Raw genomic sequence first — 19969 nt, forward strand, 5'->3', positions numbered from 1 at the left:
GTCCAACAGGTAAGCCTGTCTGTCATGTTCATTGATTAGGTTAAAACGAACCGTCGCTCCAAAACTAGCGGACCAATGGAGACTCATTGTCTAGGCCTCCCTCTAAACCACGCCCTTCAGGGAAAAATAATGCCAAAACTCGCAATCGAAAAGACTGGCAGTGAAAGCAAAGAAACAGACATCGAAAGCAAATATACGAGTAGCGTAACCAAAAGGTAGGCCAAATGGATTCAATAGGGTTGGTTGCTGGCAAAGTTGAACCGAAAACGATTTTTTCATTCGTTTTCAAATATATATATATTTTTTAATCATTTGTCATAGAGTTTTGCTCTCGCTTAAAAATGATTTGCTTACACGTTTTTGGGTTTTGCTTTTGATGTTTATTTAAAAAAATAATTCTATACATTTTGCTTTCAATTGTTTGGTTTTTGATTTCACCCGTCCTCGAAAATATAATGTCAAATTCTCAACTTAATTTTTCATGTTCACGATTTATTTTATTTTGAATTCAATACATATGGCGTGAAATTGACCCCATACAGTTGCACATTTGAATGCATTGAACCGAAATGTGTCTTCCCCATTTAACCCAACCCCTCTGAATAAGAGAGGTGCGAGGGGCTGCCTTAATCGACATCCACGTCATCGACACCCGGTCCTTACGAAAAAAAAGATTGCGGTATACTGCAAAAACTGCGTCCACAATAACAGCTTTTTTTTTTTTTTACTGCAGAAATGTTGCCTGTAATTGCAGTTAGAGTGCTGTATAACTACAGTCATTCTGCATCCAAAATACCACAGTGAATTGCAGTTACTGCACTTTCAAAACTGCAATAATTTTTTGTAAGTGGGGAGCAGTTGTTGGGGGTTAATTGCCCTTCTCAAGGGCAGAACAGCATATTTTTCCACCTTTCAGGCTCAAGGATTCAAACCAGCAACCTTTTGGGGTACTGGACCAACTGCTTAACAGCTAGGCTACCTTGTTTTTTCAATCAATGAGCTGTATAATGCTTCTTCTTTTAATAGGTCTGTGTTGCCCCTGGATACTGCATTATTCCTTTTTTTAAATGTACACCCTTTTTCTCCCCAATTTCGTGATATCCAATTGCGATCTTGTCTCTTCGCTGCAACTCCCCAACTGGCCTAGGAGAGGCGTAGGTCGAGTCATGTATCCTCCGAAACATGACCTGCCAAACCGGGCTTTATAACACCCGCCCGCTTAACCCGGAAGCCACCCGCACCAATGTGTCGGAGGAAACACCGTTCAACTGACGACCGAAGTCAGCCTACAGGCGCCCAGCCCGCCACAAGGAGTTGCTAGAGCACGATGAGCCAAGTAAAGCCCCCCCCGGTCAAACCCTCTCCCAACCCGGACGACACTGGGGCAATTGTGCGCCACTCTATGGGATTCCCGATCGAACCCGGGTCTGTAGTGACGCCTCAAGCCCCTAGATACTGCTATCAATCCTAACCATCTCAGGTCTATGACTACAGGAGGACACAATAGGCATATTCTTCATCACATCCTTATGGGCCTTGGCCATTCCAGAGCCATGTATTTAGAATATCTAAATACATGGCTCTGGGCCTCACTATAACTAAAGGCAGCATATACTAAAACAATCTGCTGTACACTAATTGTTAACACTCACACTTTGTGTCCATCTCACCAGATTACACAGCTTCTATCAGTTGCACCTTACTGGCGGCACAATTTCAGCTTCTGAGGGACAACTACGACGCCGTCCTCACAGCCAAGAACCAGATCTGGATCCAAAATTATGCTTTGACTTCAACTCAAGCTGAGCTACAGAAAATTAACAGCTATGAAGGCTGTGGTTAAGGACCAACTGGAGAGAGACTACATGTAACTTGTCGCGTCCAAGTACCAGTCAGAGAGGCAACACAGAGACCTTGCTGCTTCTCATAACCAATTAGAAAGAGAGTATGAAGGCCTACTGACATCAAACAACAAATTGCAAAACAACTATAGACCTGACAGCATCTAAAAACAACTACAGAGAGAGATAAAAGATCTCACATGAACCAGGGAACGGTCACAGAGACAACACCTGAACATCAGTGCAGCTTAACGCCTCGATCACACCAACGCGTCATTGCATTTTGGTACACCAGAAGTACATTCATTTCCAATGGAATGCTGTGTTTGCCTTCCAGCATTGTAGAGGCAGTTGTAGTGCGTTTTGTGGGGTGCATACGGTGGATTTATACAATACATGCATCAAACTGTATGCCTAGACGGTTCGACAGAAATGGTAGCAGAAGGTAAATGTTGAACTTTTGTTGCAAACATATCCAGATGATGCTGCGTACCATTTTGCACAAACGCACTGTTGGTGTGATCAAAGCGTTATGACCAGTTGAGGTGAGAGCATGTGAGGGTCGCAGAGACTAAAAACTAACTTCAGTTAGATCTCATAAGTTTCTCTGAAACTGAGGCGATTTTGAACAGAGACTTTGTTGTCACGGTGAGGGATAGGGATCCCCTTCAGAAGATGCCTACAGAGCTGGTCAACTTCCTGCCTGTGGACCGACACTGTCCACTCAGAGACCAGCTCACCCAAGGTCAGCAGTGTCTTGATTTATCTGTCCTTCTTCTATATCTATGCACTATATACTGTGTGTTTGTGCAATGTGCATGGATATGTTCTTGTGCATGTGTGTTTCTGTATGTTTGAGCATGTGGGTGTGCAATGTGCATGAATGTGTTCTTATGTGTGTGTGTGTCTGTGCGCGTGTGTAAGTGTTTGTGTACATCATTGCCTCACACACCTTGTGTTAAGGGCTGAAAGATTCTCTCCAGGTGTTACTACTTCTCCACTGAGAGGAGGAACTGAAGCAGCGGTCGGGTCAACTGTGTTCAACAGGGCGGAAACCTGGTGGTCATTAGTCCAGAGGAACGGGTGAGAGACATTGTATTGGAGATGCGCAGAGGTGGGTTTGATCTATGGAGCAAGGTGGTTGGTCCCCAAGACAATCTTTACTCTAGTATTAATACAGGATATAATACACATAGATTATGGGCATTGGATGTGTAGAAAATCAGTGTATCTCTGTGGAATCCCCCAGGTAGAAAGAGTGCTGTGAGTGTGAGGGGAGAGAGTGTGTGCCTCCACCCTCAGAGACCAACCCTTCTCGGAGCTGGAGAGAAGAGACCTGCAGCATCATGTCTGGGTGGATCTGTGAGAGCTCATACGGTCAGAATTTTTATATTTTTATTTTACCTTTATTTAACCAGGTAGGCCAGTTGAGAACAAGTTGTCATTTACAACTGCGACCTGGCCAAGATAAAGCAAAGCAGTGCGACACAAACAACGCAGAGTTACACATAAACAAACGTACAGTCAATGACACAATAGAAAAAAATCTATATACAATGTGCAAATTAGGTCAAATTAGGGAGGTAAGGCAATAAATAGTCCATTGTGGCGAAGTAATTACAATTTAGCAATTAAACACTGGAGTGATAGATGTGCAGAAGATGAATGTGCAAGTAGAGATCCTGGGGTGCAAAGGAGCAAAAAATAAATAAAAAAATACAATATGGGGATGAAGTAGTTGGATGGGCTATCTACAGGTGATCTGTGAGCTGCTCTGACAGCTGATGCTTAAAGTTAGTGAAGGAGATATGAGTCCCCAGCTTTAGTGATTTTTGCAATTCGTTCCAGTCATTGGCAGCAGAGAACTGGAAGGAAAGGTGGCCAAAAGAGGAATAGGCTTTGGGGGGTGACCAGTGAAATATACCTGCTGGAGCGTGTGCTATGGGTGGGTGCTGCTATGGTGACCAGTGAGCTGAGATAAGGCGGGGCTTTACCTAGCAGAGACTTGTAGATGACCTGGAGCCAGTGGGTTTGATGGCGAGTATGAAGCGAGGGCCAGCCAACTAGAGCATACAGGTTGTAGTGGTGGGTAGTATAGTGGGCTTTGGTGACAAAACGGATGGCACTGTAATAGACTGCATCCAATTTGCTGAGTAGAGTGTTGGAGGCTATGTTACAAATGACATCGCAGAAGTCAAGGATCGGTGGGATAGTCAGTTTTACGAGGGAATGTTTGGCAGCATGAGTGAAGGATGCTTTGTTGCAAAATAGGAAGCCGATTCTAGATTTAATTTTGGATTGGAGATGCTTAATGTGAGTCTGGAAGGAGTGTTTATTATCTAACCAGACACCTAGGTATTTGTAGTTGTCCACATATTCTAAGTCAGAACCATCCAGAGTAGTGATGCTGGATGGGCGGGCAGGTGCGGGCAGCGATCGGTTGAAGAGCATGCATTTAGTTTTACTGGCATTTAAGAGCAGTTGGAGGCCACAGAAGGAGAGTTGTATGGCAGGTTAGTTAGTTAGGAGGTTAGTTAACACAGTGTCCAAAGAAGGGCCAGAAGTATACAGAATGGTGTCGTCTGGGTAGAGGTGGAGCAGAGAATCACCAGCAGCAAGAGCGACATCATTGATGTTTACAGAGAAAAGAGTCACCCCCGAGAATTGAACCCTGTGGCACCCCCATAGAGACTGTCAGAGGTCCGGACAACAGGCCCTCCGATTTGATACACTGAACTCTATCTGAGAAGTAGTTGGTGAACCAGGCGAGGCAGTCATTTGAGAAACCAAGGCTGCTGAGTCTGCCGATAAGAATGTGGTGATTGACCGAGTCGATAGCCTTGGCCAGGTCGATGAATACGGCTGCACAGTATTGTCTCTTATCGATGGCAGTTATGATATTTTTTAGGCCCTTGAGCGTGGCTGAGGTGCACCCATGACCAGCTCGGAAACCACATTGCATAGCTGAGAAGGTACGGTGGGATTTTAAATGGTTGGTGATCTGTTTGTTAAGTTGGCTTTCGAAGACCTTAGAAAGGCAGGGTAGGATAAATAAATAAAATAAATACAATAAAACATAAATTCTCGATGTCCTCCTCATCATGGCGGTAGATCACTGCCAACATGTCTTAAAAAAGTAAGTGCAGTGATTGGTTACTGCCTGTTGTTGTTCGACTGCCAACTCTGCGTGCGAGACGAGGCGTATTCATTAGTGGATTCAGTTGCAAAACGTTTTGCAACGAAAACGAGTTTCTATTGGATACATTTAAGCAGGTCCCTCCCCGCTGCGTTCCTGTTCCAGTTTTTCTGTTTGCTTCCGTTTGGTTCCTAGAGCAAACGGTTTCCGTTTTGCAACAGACAACACGTTTTAGAACCAAATCTGACTAATGAATACACCCCAGCTGTGTTGACAACATTGACCATCTTCGAACAACGAAGGCGAGTTTCACAAAATAACACATTATTTAGCTTGTTGCAACGATTAACAATATTATATTGACAATGAATTACCGCCTTTAGTCTTTACATGTATTTGAACGTCTTGATTCATCTTCATGGTATAGTCAGCTGTTGTCGTTGCTAGCTAGCGATAATTTCGTAGCTAACGATAGCTATCTAGCAACCCAAATGGTTCTTCCAGCTGCAACTAATTATTTTGATGTTTCCATCTAGCTTACTATCAAATCGAGAAATGTAGCTATGTATGAGGGACCATCTCTATTTTGGACCGTTTTCAAGGGCTTTCAATCTAAATATAAAGTGCAGTTTTTTTTCTTCTAGCAGTGGAACGTCTGTTACGTAACGTAATTTGTTGCACTGTCAACACAGTTTGAACTTGCAAGGTATGGTGGCTCGGCGAGATCTCGAGCTCTCCAACGTAGCTACAACGAAAACGAAGTAGCTTTGTGGTTCACACCTCCACTTCGGTTATTATTAGACAGTTGCTTGCATTTTCAAGCCTGTAACTGTCCATGTCAATAACGTAATTCGCGTTGTGGCTGCTATCTGGCTTGTTATTTGATAACCTGATAAACCTAGCCAGTCCTCCTGTTGTTTAGTTTGACATTTTGAGTCATTACTTCATTGCTACTCACATTGTCTAATTAACTTTATTCTTATCACATAGAAACGTCTGGCCAAGGTGCATTGGGAAAGGATAGCCAGCTAGCTTGTTAACAATGGCAACCATGCGTCGTCCAAGGTACTCTCTCCGAGACTCTCTGTATTGGGATGAGACTGAGTGCCTGACGTACTATGGGATGCTCTCTCTACACGAGATGTTTGAAGTTGTCGGTTCTCAACTGACTGAAACAGACGTTGAGGTGCTGTCGTTCCTCTTGGATGAGACCTATCCGGCTGGAGGGCACCCCTTGGACCCAGCTGGCTGGACCAGCGAGCCCGGTGAGGAAGACCCTGAGGCCAGTAAAGGAGTCTCCCCCAGCCCAGTGCTCCTGGAGGCCTGGCGGCGGTTACAGCCCAAGGTTCCTGCCTTGGCCTGCCCTACCGCTGCTCGCCACAAGCCCAAGAGTGGGCTAGAACTGCTGCTGGAGCTGGAGAGACGTGGGTACCTCAGTGAGGGTAACCTGGAGCCCCTGTTGCAGCTGCTGCGAGTCCTGACACGACACGACCTCCTGCCTTTGGTGTCCCGCAAGAAAAGGAGGACAGGTAAGGGACTGTAACAGAGTGCTGTTCATAACTGGAAGCCAACATGCAGTAATAGAGACAGTGTTGTCATAATCACCTGTAGGCCTACTCCTCCCAGCTGTGTGTTATCTGCCTGTCTGTCTACACTCTGCTGTGTCAGTGTCTGACCTTAATCTACCTCTCAGTATCACCAGAACGTTTCAGAGTGGACCATGGGACAGAGGACAAAAGACAGGTGTGCACATCTGGACTGACTGACCCCTGTGCACAGACAGAATCACATGACGAACATGCCACCCAGCAATGGAGGGGGGGTAAGCTACACTCCGGTACAATCTGTGCATGCCTGAACTTGTCTCTAAGAAATGTCAGTGACTGTTTCTGAAATTGTCTGGATTTGCACCAGTTAAGCATTGCTGATTGACTGTTTTTTGTGTCTGTCTAATAGGTGTTGACTCTGCCAGGCCAACGCCTGCCCCCCTACGGAAGAAGAGGGGTAAAGGCCGCCGTTGGACCAGCAAGCCCACCTCCCACAGGAGAAGAACGGGAATCCCTGAAACTCCTCCCCCACCTATACCTGAGAAAGTGACCTGCGGTGAGACCCGCCTCCATGTCTTTCTCTTTCTCTCTAGTTTCCCTTCCATTTCTCTTTCTCTATTTTCTTTCCATCTCTCTCTTTAACCCACTTGCTCATTCACCACACTCTCTCTGGGTTCCTCTCTTGCCATTATACATGTGTCTGAGTCTCTCTCTCTCTCTGGCTTACATCCATTTTCTATCTCACTTCTAATGAGAAGCTGTAAGCACCATCTCCCCAACAGCCCTTAATAACAGTGATGATACTAAAAATCTCTGCCATATCAGAATGTCCCAGTCACCACCTTGTCTCACCAGTAAGTTTAAACTTAATGTCCATATCAAGCAACCTTGAATCCATGTCAGTCAGAGCCGTGTTCATGTCCTCACATAAGATAACGGCTTCAGTTTGCTCCCTCTGCTCAGCTTATACCCTGACCATAAGTTGACCGTCCCACCCTTGCTAGTTTGAGAATGGTTTGCATGGGCCTCCTGGGAGATCAATACTATCCTGCAGGCATGTTGGACTGAGTGGGCTGTGCTGTAACAATACTGTGAGAGCAGAGCATGTGTGAATGAGTGACCGCTCATCAGTAAATACAACCCATACTGACTGGCTGTGTTTGACCTGACTTAACCCCTCAACCTGGTCATCATATGCTCTCTGTGGTGGTCAAACTGTCTCACACTCAAACATTATCACCAGGGTTTCAGACAGCGTTTTACACACTCCCGGGGTCTTTGATTGTGTGCCCCCTGCTACACTAACAAAAATAACCAGAAACTGAATTAAATTAAATCTATCTGGTCTGTTAATTTGTGATGACCGTAGCACAGAGGGGAATTGGGTTGGCTTGCCTACAACTCCCATCTATTAAATATACTATGCCTATGTCAGCCATTGCCTTCACCATTACCCACTAGTGTCTCAAACTAAATAAGCATCCAGCCTTAATACTTGCCCTTTACCTATCCTGGCCATTCAGATAATGGGGAGGAAACAATGGAAGGAAGCCTCTTTAGACTATTGAGATGCACCCTGAGAGGAATTCACACACCCAATGCACAGCAGTGTGAGTCAGAGTTTCTGTCTGAGCTCCGCACAGCACAGCATTGTGAGTCAGCGTTTCTGTCTGAGCTCCGCACAGCATTGTGAGTCAGCGTTTCTGTCTGAGCTCCGCACAGCACAGCATTGTGAGTCAGCGTTTCTGTCTGAGCTCCACACAGCACAGAAGTGTGAGTCAGCGTTTCTGTCTGAGCTCCACACAGCACAGAAGTGTGAGTCAGTGTTTCTGTCTGAGCTCCACACAGCACAGAAGTGTGAGTCAGCGTTTCTGTCTGAGCTCCACACAGCACAGCAGGCTTAGTGTAGTAGTAGGACATGGCATTTCAATGTGGCATTCAACCTTAGATTCACAAGCGTGTTATGTTTCAATGGGACATTTCGGCATCAACCCACAAGCTCCTTAAACGGAACAATTTAGTCTGTTCTGTGCAGACCAAAATAATGTGAGAGCTGCCTTGCTCTTTTGTGACAATACTTGTGGGAAAAATGTATGATTTCGACCTACATACTATAGCTGCCACACATGGTTGGAATGCTGCCTCGTAATAACTAGCCTGTGGTCCAGACTGAGGCCCAGGGGAAGGACAGTTAGAGTGTAGAAGACAGTAAATCACCTGTCTTTCACTTATACGTCTGCTATACACTTGTCAGCCGAGCTTGTCTTTCTTCTTCATATAGCATAACTACTAGCCTGGTCCCAGATCTGCTTGTGTGATCATGCCACTGCTTGTCACTCATTTTGCATGACAAGGAGTGGAATGATATCTCAAACCGACTGGTACCCGGGCTACATAACTACTGCTTGTGCTATCCCTTTCTCCATTTTTCTTCTCTTTTCATCACCCCCGACATATCTCCCTCTCTCTCACTTACCCAGTTTTTTTCAGCTCCTGTTCTTAAGAACCCTGCCTGGTAGGTCTCCTGTCTCTTATGTTGGTAGTACTGTCTGTCTTATCCTATCCCTAACAAATTTTAGAGAAAGTCCCACTGAATTTCTGAATGTGTACTGAACATAAGTTGAATTGATAGCCTCTCACTTGCTGACATCTTCCCAGACCAGGGTCCGGTTTCCCAAAAGCATCTTAAAGCTAAGTTTGTTAGAACCTTTGTTAAACCATTATTAAATCTCAGAGCTGTTTCCCAAAACCTTTGTTATTAACGTTACACTTGTAATCTAACGCCTGTCTCAGACCACTCTCAGAACCGCTAAGTGGGTCGTTAGATGCTTTTTTTTGCCCTCCCGCGTCACTTTACACACAGAAGAGCTCCGCTAAACATAGAATCACACTTTGCATCCGCATCTGTGACCGCTGAAAACTTCCCAACAAAGTGGACAACAAATACAAAATTGACAATGTCTTTGCAATTGATACAAACAAGCAGCTTGGTGTAAATATAAATTTATCATCACAATCATTTATGGAGTTCTATTTTGCTACTTGTCTGTATATATTTCATGCCTAATATGTGCAATGATGTGCCAAATCTTGATTATCACATGTTTTATATAACCAGGCAAGTCAGTTAAGAACAAATTCTTATTTACAATGACGGCCTTGTTCAGGGGCAGAACGACAGATTTTTACCTTGTCATTTGTCATCTCTGGGATTCGATCCAGCAACCTTTCAGTTACTGGCCCAACGCTCTAACCACTAGGCTACCTGCCGCCCCTAATGTTAAGTTAAGATTTGAATGGAGAAAGCTGATCCGAGAGCAGCGTTGCCTTTCTTTCAATACTATCAGTATGGACACAAGCCTCAACGACACACGAACGTTCTCTCTGTGCGGTGTTTTTGGAAACATGTTACATCTTTGGCCGTTATAGGAAAGATGCATCGTTAAAACACTCGTAAGCCTAAGTTCAATCGCTATCAGGAAACCGGGCCCAGGTCAACAGGCCCTTAGCCCTTCCAGTTCTGTTGCTGTATCTAGCCTACCTGACAGCCAACTAACCCCTCGTACTATGGCTATCCCAGACACAGCCGCTCCCACAGCCTGACACGTACTAATGAACGATACTGCTTATTTATCAACATGATCTGATTTCAACAACTTTTCACAATCCATGAAGTCTCTTCTTCAGGGAGACAAAGATGCTTATGATTTTCCACTGGCTTCGTAGTGCTCCAACATAACACTGCAACCCTTTCAAATGTGCCATTTTGTCCCCGTCGATCAGAACAGCCTTCTCTAAATCAACTGCACTAAGTGCCCAGTGATCAATCTACCGAGGGATACCTGCCCCTTGCCCTCTGCAGTAGCCTTGCCCTCACAGTCCCAGCCATGTACCATACACAGTGTTGTTGCTTTGCCTCTGAACATGTTGCTGTCTTGACTCCGCATTTGATCCCCACCAGGTTGACTCAGGATTGTGACTCAGATCGAGTAACCTAGAGAGTGGACCTAGAGAGCGGAGAGAAAGGCTGGACAAAAAAAAAAGTCTGGTCTGGCCTTTCACTCTGTCCGTACGATCTGCAGTGTGTGCTCACCTCAGTCGCTCTCTCTCTCGTCAGTCTGGCCCGATGCCCAAGGTAAAGAGGCCCTCCCCCTCAGAACGAGGGGGGGCTGCCACTCTGCTCTGTGTTCAATGCCTGTGTATTATTCTAGCTATCCTGTTCCTCCTTACCCCATTCAGAAAAAACAGAATGCTCCCCACAAAGTGTTCTGGAATGTTCCATGATTTGTCTATTACTCTAAAGAGGGGTGTTGGCCTCAGTGTTTCACAGAACTGACCAAAGAGTCCTTGGAAATATGTGTAGAATATTCCAGAAGTTTCTTAATCACCGTAATGCGACCTTGAACCTGACCCCTCTTCTGAATACCATGCTCGGACTCTCCAAATGACTCAAAGCTCAAACTGACCTGAAAACATTTTTTTTAAAGGGGTAGTTCACTTCAAAGCTAAAGTTTGACAGATGTTTTCCTCAAAAGTGATAACTGAGTGCATATTCCACACTGTCTAGTCTGGTGTATATCCCACTACATGCATATTGAAAACATCTGATTAACTTTAGTTTTGGGGTAAACTACTCTTCTAAAGCAGCCATCAAAATGGAGCCTTTTAACTGAGTCCCAGTGGTTCTTGTGGCATCAACTTCAGTAGATACCTCTGGTCAGTGATCACAAATACCTTTCTCAGAATTCAAACAACCCAACTGATTCTGGTTTACTAAAACAAAAAGAGACTAAACCCATTCTGGAATCTCAATTAAAAAAATTTCAAACTGGTCTCAGAGATCCATTGATCTCAGTCCTCTTGTCAGTCTGAACTCGAATTCTATCTTTATATGAACATAACATGGCCGCCGACAGCTTCTCTGGAACCTTTGCTCGAGCAGTTCTGAGGAAAATGACCCAACAGTGTTGTGTTAAGGGCTGTGTAACCGCATGCTGTATCTCTGACCCCTGAATGAGCTCCCAGTGTGGGGAGCAGAGATAGATGGGGCAGTCCAGTCCAATGCTGCCTCACAGCATTCAGACCAAACCCATTACTACCTCTACTATCTTACCAGTCAGTTTGTTTTCACATAATCAGTTCCTTTTCTCAGTTCAAGCGTTTCAGTTACAGTATTTCAGTTATTTGTGGTTACAATTTCTTATACCAAACTGTAACCTACGATTAGAATCGACGTAAAACTGTCCACCTAAACCGTAATGTTAAACAGTGGACTTGGAGACATCAAAAACAATTCAAACTCCAAGTGATTGCCTTTGAACCAGTGTTAAGCTTGCCTGCTTGATCTTGAGAAACAACCAAATTGACAGATATCCAATCCAACTGTGCTTGTCTCTTTCTCTCTCTTTCTCTCCTTTCTCTATGTTCGCAGTTCAAAACAGACCGACTCGTGTGTCAGGAAAAAACATCCTCTCACACACACTGAGAGGGAGAGAACGAACACTAAACGCTCAAACCACACAAACCAAAAAAAGAGAGCTTTGGTCAAAGGGGAATAGAGAGAGGTCTCTCTACCTGTCTCTCTCTACCCCTCCCTCTCTCCCTCCCTCCCTCTCTTGGTCTGTCGTTCAGCAGAAAAACGGATCGATAAAGAGTTGAAGCTCTTCGCACCAAGTGACTCCTCGTAAATGGGTACTTTTCTGTGGGGTGAATGGAGAATCTAACCAACTCCTTGTTTTAAAGGGAGAAAATGAAAGTTGTGCCTCCTAATGTTCTGTCTAAATGGATCTATCTGTCTCTGATGAAGTGTAAAGGACTCTGTAACCTTAACAAAATCACTATGTTCCCATTGTTTTTAAGGGCCTTCCTTTCCTGGTGCTCTCAGCAAGTCCATTTTTCACAAGTAGGTAGGAAGGAGCAGTCATTTAGAAGTATGGGGACATTGTGTAGTAGGTGTTGACGTCACAGTCCCCACACAGTATATGACCCATGTCGCTAGACTTGTACATTGCAAAAGTGCACAATTGTTAGTTTTACTCAGTTTATTATTTATCTGACATGTTTTACCATATCGACAATTGACAGGGGTATTATGTAGTCCTGGTAACTTTCAGATGTTATTAGCTTGAAGCTGACTTTCAGTTTCCTCTCAGAGCAGTACTGTGCCTTGTTAGCTGCACATCCTGTTTTAGCTGATTTGACACCCTGCTGGCAGGGAGAGATAAATGTATCCCCTAGAGCAGGGTTTCCCAAACTGGGTCCTGGGGCCCCCCCTGGGTGCACATTTAGGTTTTTGCCCTAGTGCTACACAGCTGACTCAAATAATCAGCTAATCATCCAGTTTTGATTATTTGTATCAGCTGTATAGTGCTTGGTCAAAAACCAAAACGTGCACCCCTTAGGGTCCCCTGGATCGAGTTTGGAAACACTGCCTTAGGGACAAACCATGTATTTTCTGATACGAAATGCCCCCAAATTGACAATGTATTTCCTGAAATGGTCCATGATTTTACATGCAGAAACATCTCCCCAGAGTAACAATGTGGAGATGTTGGTGAGACATTGGAGTAGTGATGAGAGAAGGCAACTCTTCAATTATTTTTCACAACATGTCAGATTATGGGGCTGTGTGCATTTAGTCTTATTTTCGGGACTGTATGAGTCTTACTGTTCTCTATCAACCTCATTGACAAATGTCCTAAGAGCTGCTGTATCAATAGAGACAGAAATGTTCCTTGTACCATAACTTTGCCTCCTGGAAGAAAAAATAATAATTCCAAACACCTTCTGTATCCGATTTCTTTGTGTGCAAACTAACAGTTGACCTTCATGAAATATGATCATGATTATCATATTTGGCCTGATGTGATATAACACATATTTTAGCTATCTACAAATCTACTTGCAGTTAATCTTAAGATAGATTTTTGATAAATCAGAGCATGTTTTCAATGTTGGCAGTACATGTAGGAGATCTGTCTAACCTGAGGATGTCTAACCTCCCCGATGGTCCAAGTAGTACGTGTTTGTATTGCCTCCTCATTGCAACCTTATAAAGCAAAGAAAGAAGGAACCAGTGTTTGGTTTTCTCTCTTACAAATGTTAAGAAATTCATAATCAATTCAACATTTGCATTTCTAATGTTGGCATTTTCCAAAGCTGCCCCCTCCAGGGGCTGTCCCCCTTGGGTCTGAACAATAATGTGGATGGAGACAAAGAACTCAAATGAATCACATATTCTAAGGCACAGTCATGTCCCTGGTTCATTTGGTACAACATTCCACTTTAAATTGTCTGGTTCTATTTCTTGTGTCCTCTTTAGAGGAAGCAACCATTTGTCAGTTTCTCCTTTACCCCAACCTGTCTCGGTGTCTTCAGAGACCAAGGTATGTGTAGGTACCCGGTTCCCTGTGTATGGTACTACACATAGCTTTCCCTCTTATTCACATCCACAGGTGTTTTGAGAGATAAGACTGTGGTCTAATTTTCAATGTGAGTTTTTGGACCTCTGGTCCCCCCCTCCTTTCTGCCCTTTCCGTTTCATATTCCTTCTCTCTCTCTTTTTAAATCCAGTTCTTCTCTTTATCGTTCCTCCATTTTCTGTTACATGAAGTTGGGGAGGGCAAGGTGGGTGGGGTAAATCCAGATACACCATTTGACAAACTATCCTCCATGTTGACAACAAACATTCTTTGACAAGAATATTCTAATTTGAATAATTGTTTTCTTGGAATGTTTGGTGCTAACATGTTTCCGTGAAAGTAGTCACAAACAAAGTTTGCCAATCTATTTACATCTCTGGTGGGGTAGTGTGGGACTGGGAAGGTTTGGATTTTTTGTTGCAGCAAAGTCGGAAGGATGCTGGTTCTGCTGGGCGCTTGGTGAATAATGGCAGTAGAGGAGGATGAGACAGAGGTCTGCTTGCCTTTGCTCAGTACAGTATGTATCTCCTGACCCTTCTCACTGTGCTGTTGCTACATGACCGCTAATTATCCTGTTGCTGAAACAGGACAAAAACATGTCACTGAAAGGTTGCTATCCCAAGGGCTGTTTACAGTGTTAGAGTGACCTAACAAAATCCTACAACCCTCACAACAAGTAGCATTTTATTTATGCCTGTTTTGTGCCACCTATAACTCATTATTACTGTAAGTACAGTGTAACAAGCTTTGTAATTGCTCAGAGAAATGGATTACATAGTTATAGCTCTAGCTTTCAGCGTGTAGAGGTTTTGTGTAGATTACAGTGCCTGGCTGAAATCTCCTGGGTGAATAATGATGGGGGTGGACTATTAGAACTGTACAGAGTGGTGTGGTGGTGTTCTTCCCTGATGAATATGCTTGTTATCCATCCTCTGATTTCAGTACTACAACAACAGCTTTTGGTAGTGGGTGTTGTGAAAAATAGATCTGTTTAGTCATACAGTAAATCCTGAGTGATGCTCTTCTGGACCCGAACAGGTCATATTTGTTCCCACTGTCAGGTTAGTGATGGTAGACGGACGGCCTGATTGGTATTACATTCACCTCTGTCTTCAGTTCTGCCTCACCTGTATCACTCTTAAAGACAGACTTTTGTTATCAACTGTAGTTAATAACACAGCAGTGTCCTACACCAAATCAAGCTTTATGTGTCACATGTACCAAATACAACAAGTGTAGACTTTACCATGAAATGCTTACTTACAAAACCGTAACCAACAGTGCAGTTCAAGAAGAGTTAAGAAAATATAATACCAGTAAGTATTTCTATGTGGTATCCTACTAAAATCACTAGTTTAATGTCAGATACAGTCCTGTTGAATGTAGTATGCTCCCCTTAAATATTCTTTACTTTGGCACTTGTCTATCAACCCTCACATAGCCTGTTCTTGACAAATGTTCAGATAATATTCTGTGATTACGGCTTTATTTGAAAAGTTTTCTTATCATTTTCTTTTGTGTTTTTGTCTCTCTCTTCCTTTTGTTCTGACTCTGATCCCACCCTCCTTCTCATATTTGATTTTCACTCTCACGTGTACATGATATATCTCACCCCGCTCAATCTCCTGCTTCTACCATTTCCCTCTGTCCCTTTTTGAATATGTCTGACCTCTTTGCACCCTAAAAATCACCTCTCCTGTCCCTCCTCTACATCTACCCCTCCTCTTCTCTCCTCCCCTATACCTTCCCCTCCACCACTCTCCCTCCCTCTTCTACCCATTCCTCCCCTCTCTCTCTCCTTTCCTGCCTTCACTCTTCCCCTACCTCCCTCCATCTCCTCACCCTCCCCCTCCTTGCAGACATTCGTCTGCGTGTGCGAGCAGAATACTGGGAGCATGAGTCGGCTCTGCGCGGCGGCGTCTCCTCGGACAAGCAGCAGCCCCTGGAGCGGCAGTTTGAGCTGTTCAGTCGTGCCACCTCCGTGCTGCGCGCCCGCGACCTGGGCTCCATCATCTGCGACATCAAGTTCTCTGAGCTGGACAACCTGGAGGCCTTCTGGGGGGACTATCTGAGTGGAGCGCTGCTAGAGGCCCTGAAGGGGGTGTTCATCACAGACTCTCTGCGGAGGGCGGCGGGGAGAGAGGGGGTCCGGCTGCTGATCAGTGTGGACCAGGATGACTACGAGGAGGGTCGCAGACTGCTGCTGGATGCACAGGAACAACAGGCCGGCTGCTGGGGACGAGACAGGTGAGCCTCACTGCTCTCTCCATTCTGGTTCTGTTATACTGTGTTAGTAAGCTGGTTGATTAAAGTACTTATCTACACTGTGGTATGTATTGGGGCCATGGTGACCGCTACAGGGGGTGGGGGTCATAGATGTGGACTTGACTGGTGGTCATGAATTGGAATAGCTATGTAATGCCACCAATAACCACTAGATGGCAAACTTTGCCCACAGGCATCAGAGCCATATACACTACCTGGTCTCACGTTGTCATACTCCCTAGACCCAACCTGAGAAAGCTGGTTATGGACGTTCGGCTCTGACAGACAGACAGGCAGCTGTGCGAGGTTGTGTTAATCATTTCCGGCTCACGTCAGTTCACACAACAGTTCTAGAATCCTCAGAGACAATGAATAATAGTTGTAATTCTAACCACCGTCCTCCACTATGCTCCCTCTGCAGGTCATGAGCCCAAGGATAGAGGAATGAAAAGGAGAATAAAATATGAAGAGGAACATTTTTTATTTTTTCTCTCCTTTTTAAGTTTCTCATGCTGAGAATAGAGGATACAGCCACTCCTAGGTCAGGGGAATGAATAGTCCCCAGGGAAAACAGCCAAACTTGAAGTGAAGGCAAACTGGACTAAAAGACTTGACACACTGTTCTGTTTGGAATTGATAACACAAGTTGCACTGAGCCTAGATGCCCTCACGGCACTGAGGAAGAGACTGCCTCTGAGACACACACACACACACACACACACACAGAGAAACTAAACTTCCGCTGTAACACACACAAACTACCACTGTATCTAACATACACGCTCTGTAAAATCATCTACACGATGAACCATCAGCGCTGCCTGTAAGACTCATTAAAGCCAAGAGACATTTCTTGCTAACAGTGACAGCCACCAACTAGACTCTGCGCTAATGCTGAGCATCTCTGGTTATGTTTGAGGAGCGTGTGAGATGCCCTGCAAGGCGAACTTCACCCGCCTAAATATTAGTTTGCGTTTCCATTGAAATGTATGATTTTGAAAAGATGAGCGAGACTGCAGCTCTCAGACACAGAGGGAGAGATGATGGGGAAATTACTAAAGATTATGTTTTGACCTTTTGGGAGAGAATTTGAAATAGATGGCGAAGTGAAGACTACCTGAGGACAGTGTAGTGGACAAATCGCTGGTCCTTCGAGAACTCGTCCACACACACACATCATGATCACAAGCCACTGGTAGTCCAATCACTGCCATGCTAACCCAGGGCCTGATAGCTGTGGTCAGTGGCCATCTCATCTCAGATGATTGGAGTGATTACCTCTCATCCTCAGCCAACCATGGAGAACTCATCACCACAAGTTGTTGAACAGCAGCTGGGATAACACACTGGGCTGTGCTCACCCCGGCTTCCAGCAAGGCAAGGCCACTGCCTTTCCCATTGGAACTGAAGCACAAGACAGTGCTTCAGTCAATAAAACTGATGTGGAGGAGATCAAAATCAGAAGGATACATCCTAGTTCCACTCAGCCCTGACTTGTAGGCCCCACTAGTGGCTCACAGAGCGCTGTCTGTCTCTAGTCTAGTCACCCTGGTGGAACTAATGCCTGAACTCCTCTGAGTGGGATCAATAACCCCCTCTGTCACTCCACCACCACCATGGGAGGAGAAGGAGTAAGGGGGAAAAGGGGAGAGGTAGGAGAAGGGGAAAGAGAGGAAGAGGGAGAAGGATCCCCACTTCCATCCCGCCTTTCAGCTCCTGGACAGCCGCCTCATCCTCTGGAGGATAAGTACCCTGATACAACCAGGCTGCCTGGTCTGCTACAGCACTGTGTCTGGTTCACACAGCCCTATGGGACCAGAGATGGAGGACTAGGGAGGCACTCAGGAAAACCTTAGTAGTGTTTTGCTTTTTCCGTGTTTTGGTATATGGATTCGTTAGTGTAGCTTTGTATTGTCCATAAGAGAAAATATAAAAAATACTGTGTGTTCTAGTTCATTAATTTAGGGTGAACTTTTGTTTAAGTATCTGGATATTTTTATTTAGGCACTGCAAAAGTGCTGTATATTAGTTTAATATATTAGTGGAAAGTTGGAATTATTTCAAATAAAATAAATGATTTATCAAAAGTTTATTGCGTCTATGATGTACCCATGCCTTCAGAACATATTCACACCCCTTGACTTTTTCCATATTTTGTTGTTACAACCTGAATTTTACATGTATTAAATTGAGATGTGTCACTGGCCTACACACAATACCCCATAATGTCAAAGTGGGATAATGTTTTTACAAATGTATTAAAAATTAAAAGCGGAAATGTCTTGTCCATAAGTAATCAACCCCTTTTATTATGGCAGAGTTCAGGAGTTAAACAATAAAAAATAATTATGCAATTGAACATGTTTAACATGACTTTTGAATGACTACCTCATCTCTGCACCACACACACACAATTATCTGTGAGGTTCCTCAGTCGAGCAGAGATCAACCACAAAGACCAGGGAGGTTTTCCAATTGGTAGATGGGTTAAAATAAAAGGCAGACATTGAATATCCCTTTGAGCATGATGAAGTTATTACAGTGCCTTGCGAAAGTATTCGGCCCCCTTGAACTTTGCGACCTTTTGTCACATTTCAGGCTTCAAACATAAAGATATAAAACTGTATTTTTTTGTGAAGAATCAACAACAAGTGGGACACAATCATGAAGTGGAACGACATTTATTGAATATTTCAAACTTTTTTAACAAATCAAAAACTGAAAAATTGGGCGTGCAAAATTATTCAGCCCCTTTACTTTCAGTGCAGCAAACTCTCTCCAGAAGTTCAGTGAGGATCTCTGAATGATCCAATGTTGACCTAAATGACTAATGATGATAAATACAATCCACCTGTGTGTAATCAAGTCTCCGTATAAATGCACCTGCACTGTGATAGTCTCAGAGGTCCGTTAAAAGCGCAGAGAGCATCATGAAGAACAAGGAACACACCAGGCAGGTCCGAGATACTGTTGTGAAGAAGTTTAAAGCCGGATTTGGATACAAAAACATTTCCCAAGCTTTAAACATCCCAAGGAGCACTGTGCAAGCGATAATATTGAAATGGAAGGAGTATCAGACCACTGCAAATCTAAGACCAAGACCTGGCCGTCCCTCTAAACTTTCAGCTCATACAAGGAGAAGACTGATCAGAGATGCAGCCAAGAGGCCCATGATCATTCTGGATGAACTGCAGAGATTACAGCTGAGGTGGGAGACTCTGTCCATAGGACAACAATCAAGTCGTATATTGCACAAATCTGGCCTTTATGGAAGAGTGGCAAGAAGAAAGCCATTTCTTAAAGATATCCATAAAAAGTGTTGTTTTAAAGTTTGCCACAAGCCACCTGGGAGACACACCAAACATGTGGAAGAAGGTGCTCTGGTCAGATGAAACCAAAATTGAACTTTTTGGCAACAATGCAAAACGTTATGTTTGGCGTAAAAGCAACACCCTGAACACACCATCCCCACTGTCAAACATGGTGGTGGCAGCATCATGGTTTGGGCCTGCTTTTCTTCAGCAGGGACAGGGAAGATGGTTAAAATTGATGGGAAGATGGATGGAGCCAAATACAGGACCATTCTGGAAGAAAACCTGATGGAGTCTGCAAAAGACCTGAGACTGGGACGGAGATTTGTCTTCCAACAAGACAATGATCCAAAACATAAAGCAAAATCTACAATGGAATGGTTCAAAAATAAACATATCCAGGTGTTAGAATGGCCAAGTCAAAGTCCAGACCTGAATCCAATTGAGA

At 44.2% G+C, this 19969-nt stretch overlaps 1 protein-coding gene across 9 annotated transcripts; it reads left to right on the forward strand.

The window, feature by feature from the left end:
• Positions 1-118: 118 nt before the first annotated feature.
• LOC110509740 (DNA-binding death effector domain-containing protein 2) lies at positions 119-18569 on the forward strand. Of its 9 annotated transcripts, none has more exons than XR_005040957.2 (10): positions 119-215; positions 1674-2586; positions 2825-2955; positions 3091-3218; positions 5968-6506; positions 6671-6799; positions 6934-7080; positions 15805-16192; positions 16404-16516; positions 16632-18569. XR_005040957.2 is itself a non-coding variant. In XM_036969291.2 (9 exons), exons 5-9 carry the CDS (start codon positions 6020-6022, stop codon positions 16636-16638), a joined length of 1158 nt encoding a protein of 385 aa, XP_036825186.1. In that variant the 5' UTR covers positions 119-215; positions 1674-2586; positions 2825-2955; positions 3091-3218; positions 5968-6019; the 3' UTR covers positions 16639-18569. The 9 variants fall into 9 exon arrangements, 6 of the variants coding, with proteins under 6 accessions (XP_036825186.1, XP_090081752.1, XP_090081754.1 ...); XR_005040960.2 differs by having other exon boundaries at positions 131-215; positions 2825-2924; XM_036969291.2 differs by lacking the exon at positions 16404-16516.
• Positions 18570-19969: the final 1400 nt, after the last annotated feature.

The sequence above is a fragment of the Oncorhynchus mykiss genome, chromosome 3, assembly GCF_057628025.1.
Source record: "Oncorhynchus mykiss isolate SJ-2025 chromosome 3, ASM5762802v1, whole genome shotgun sequence".
NCBI lineage: Eukaryota > Metazoa > Chordata > Actinopteri > Salmoniformes > Salmonidae > Oncorhynchus > Oncorhynchus mykiss.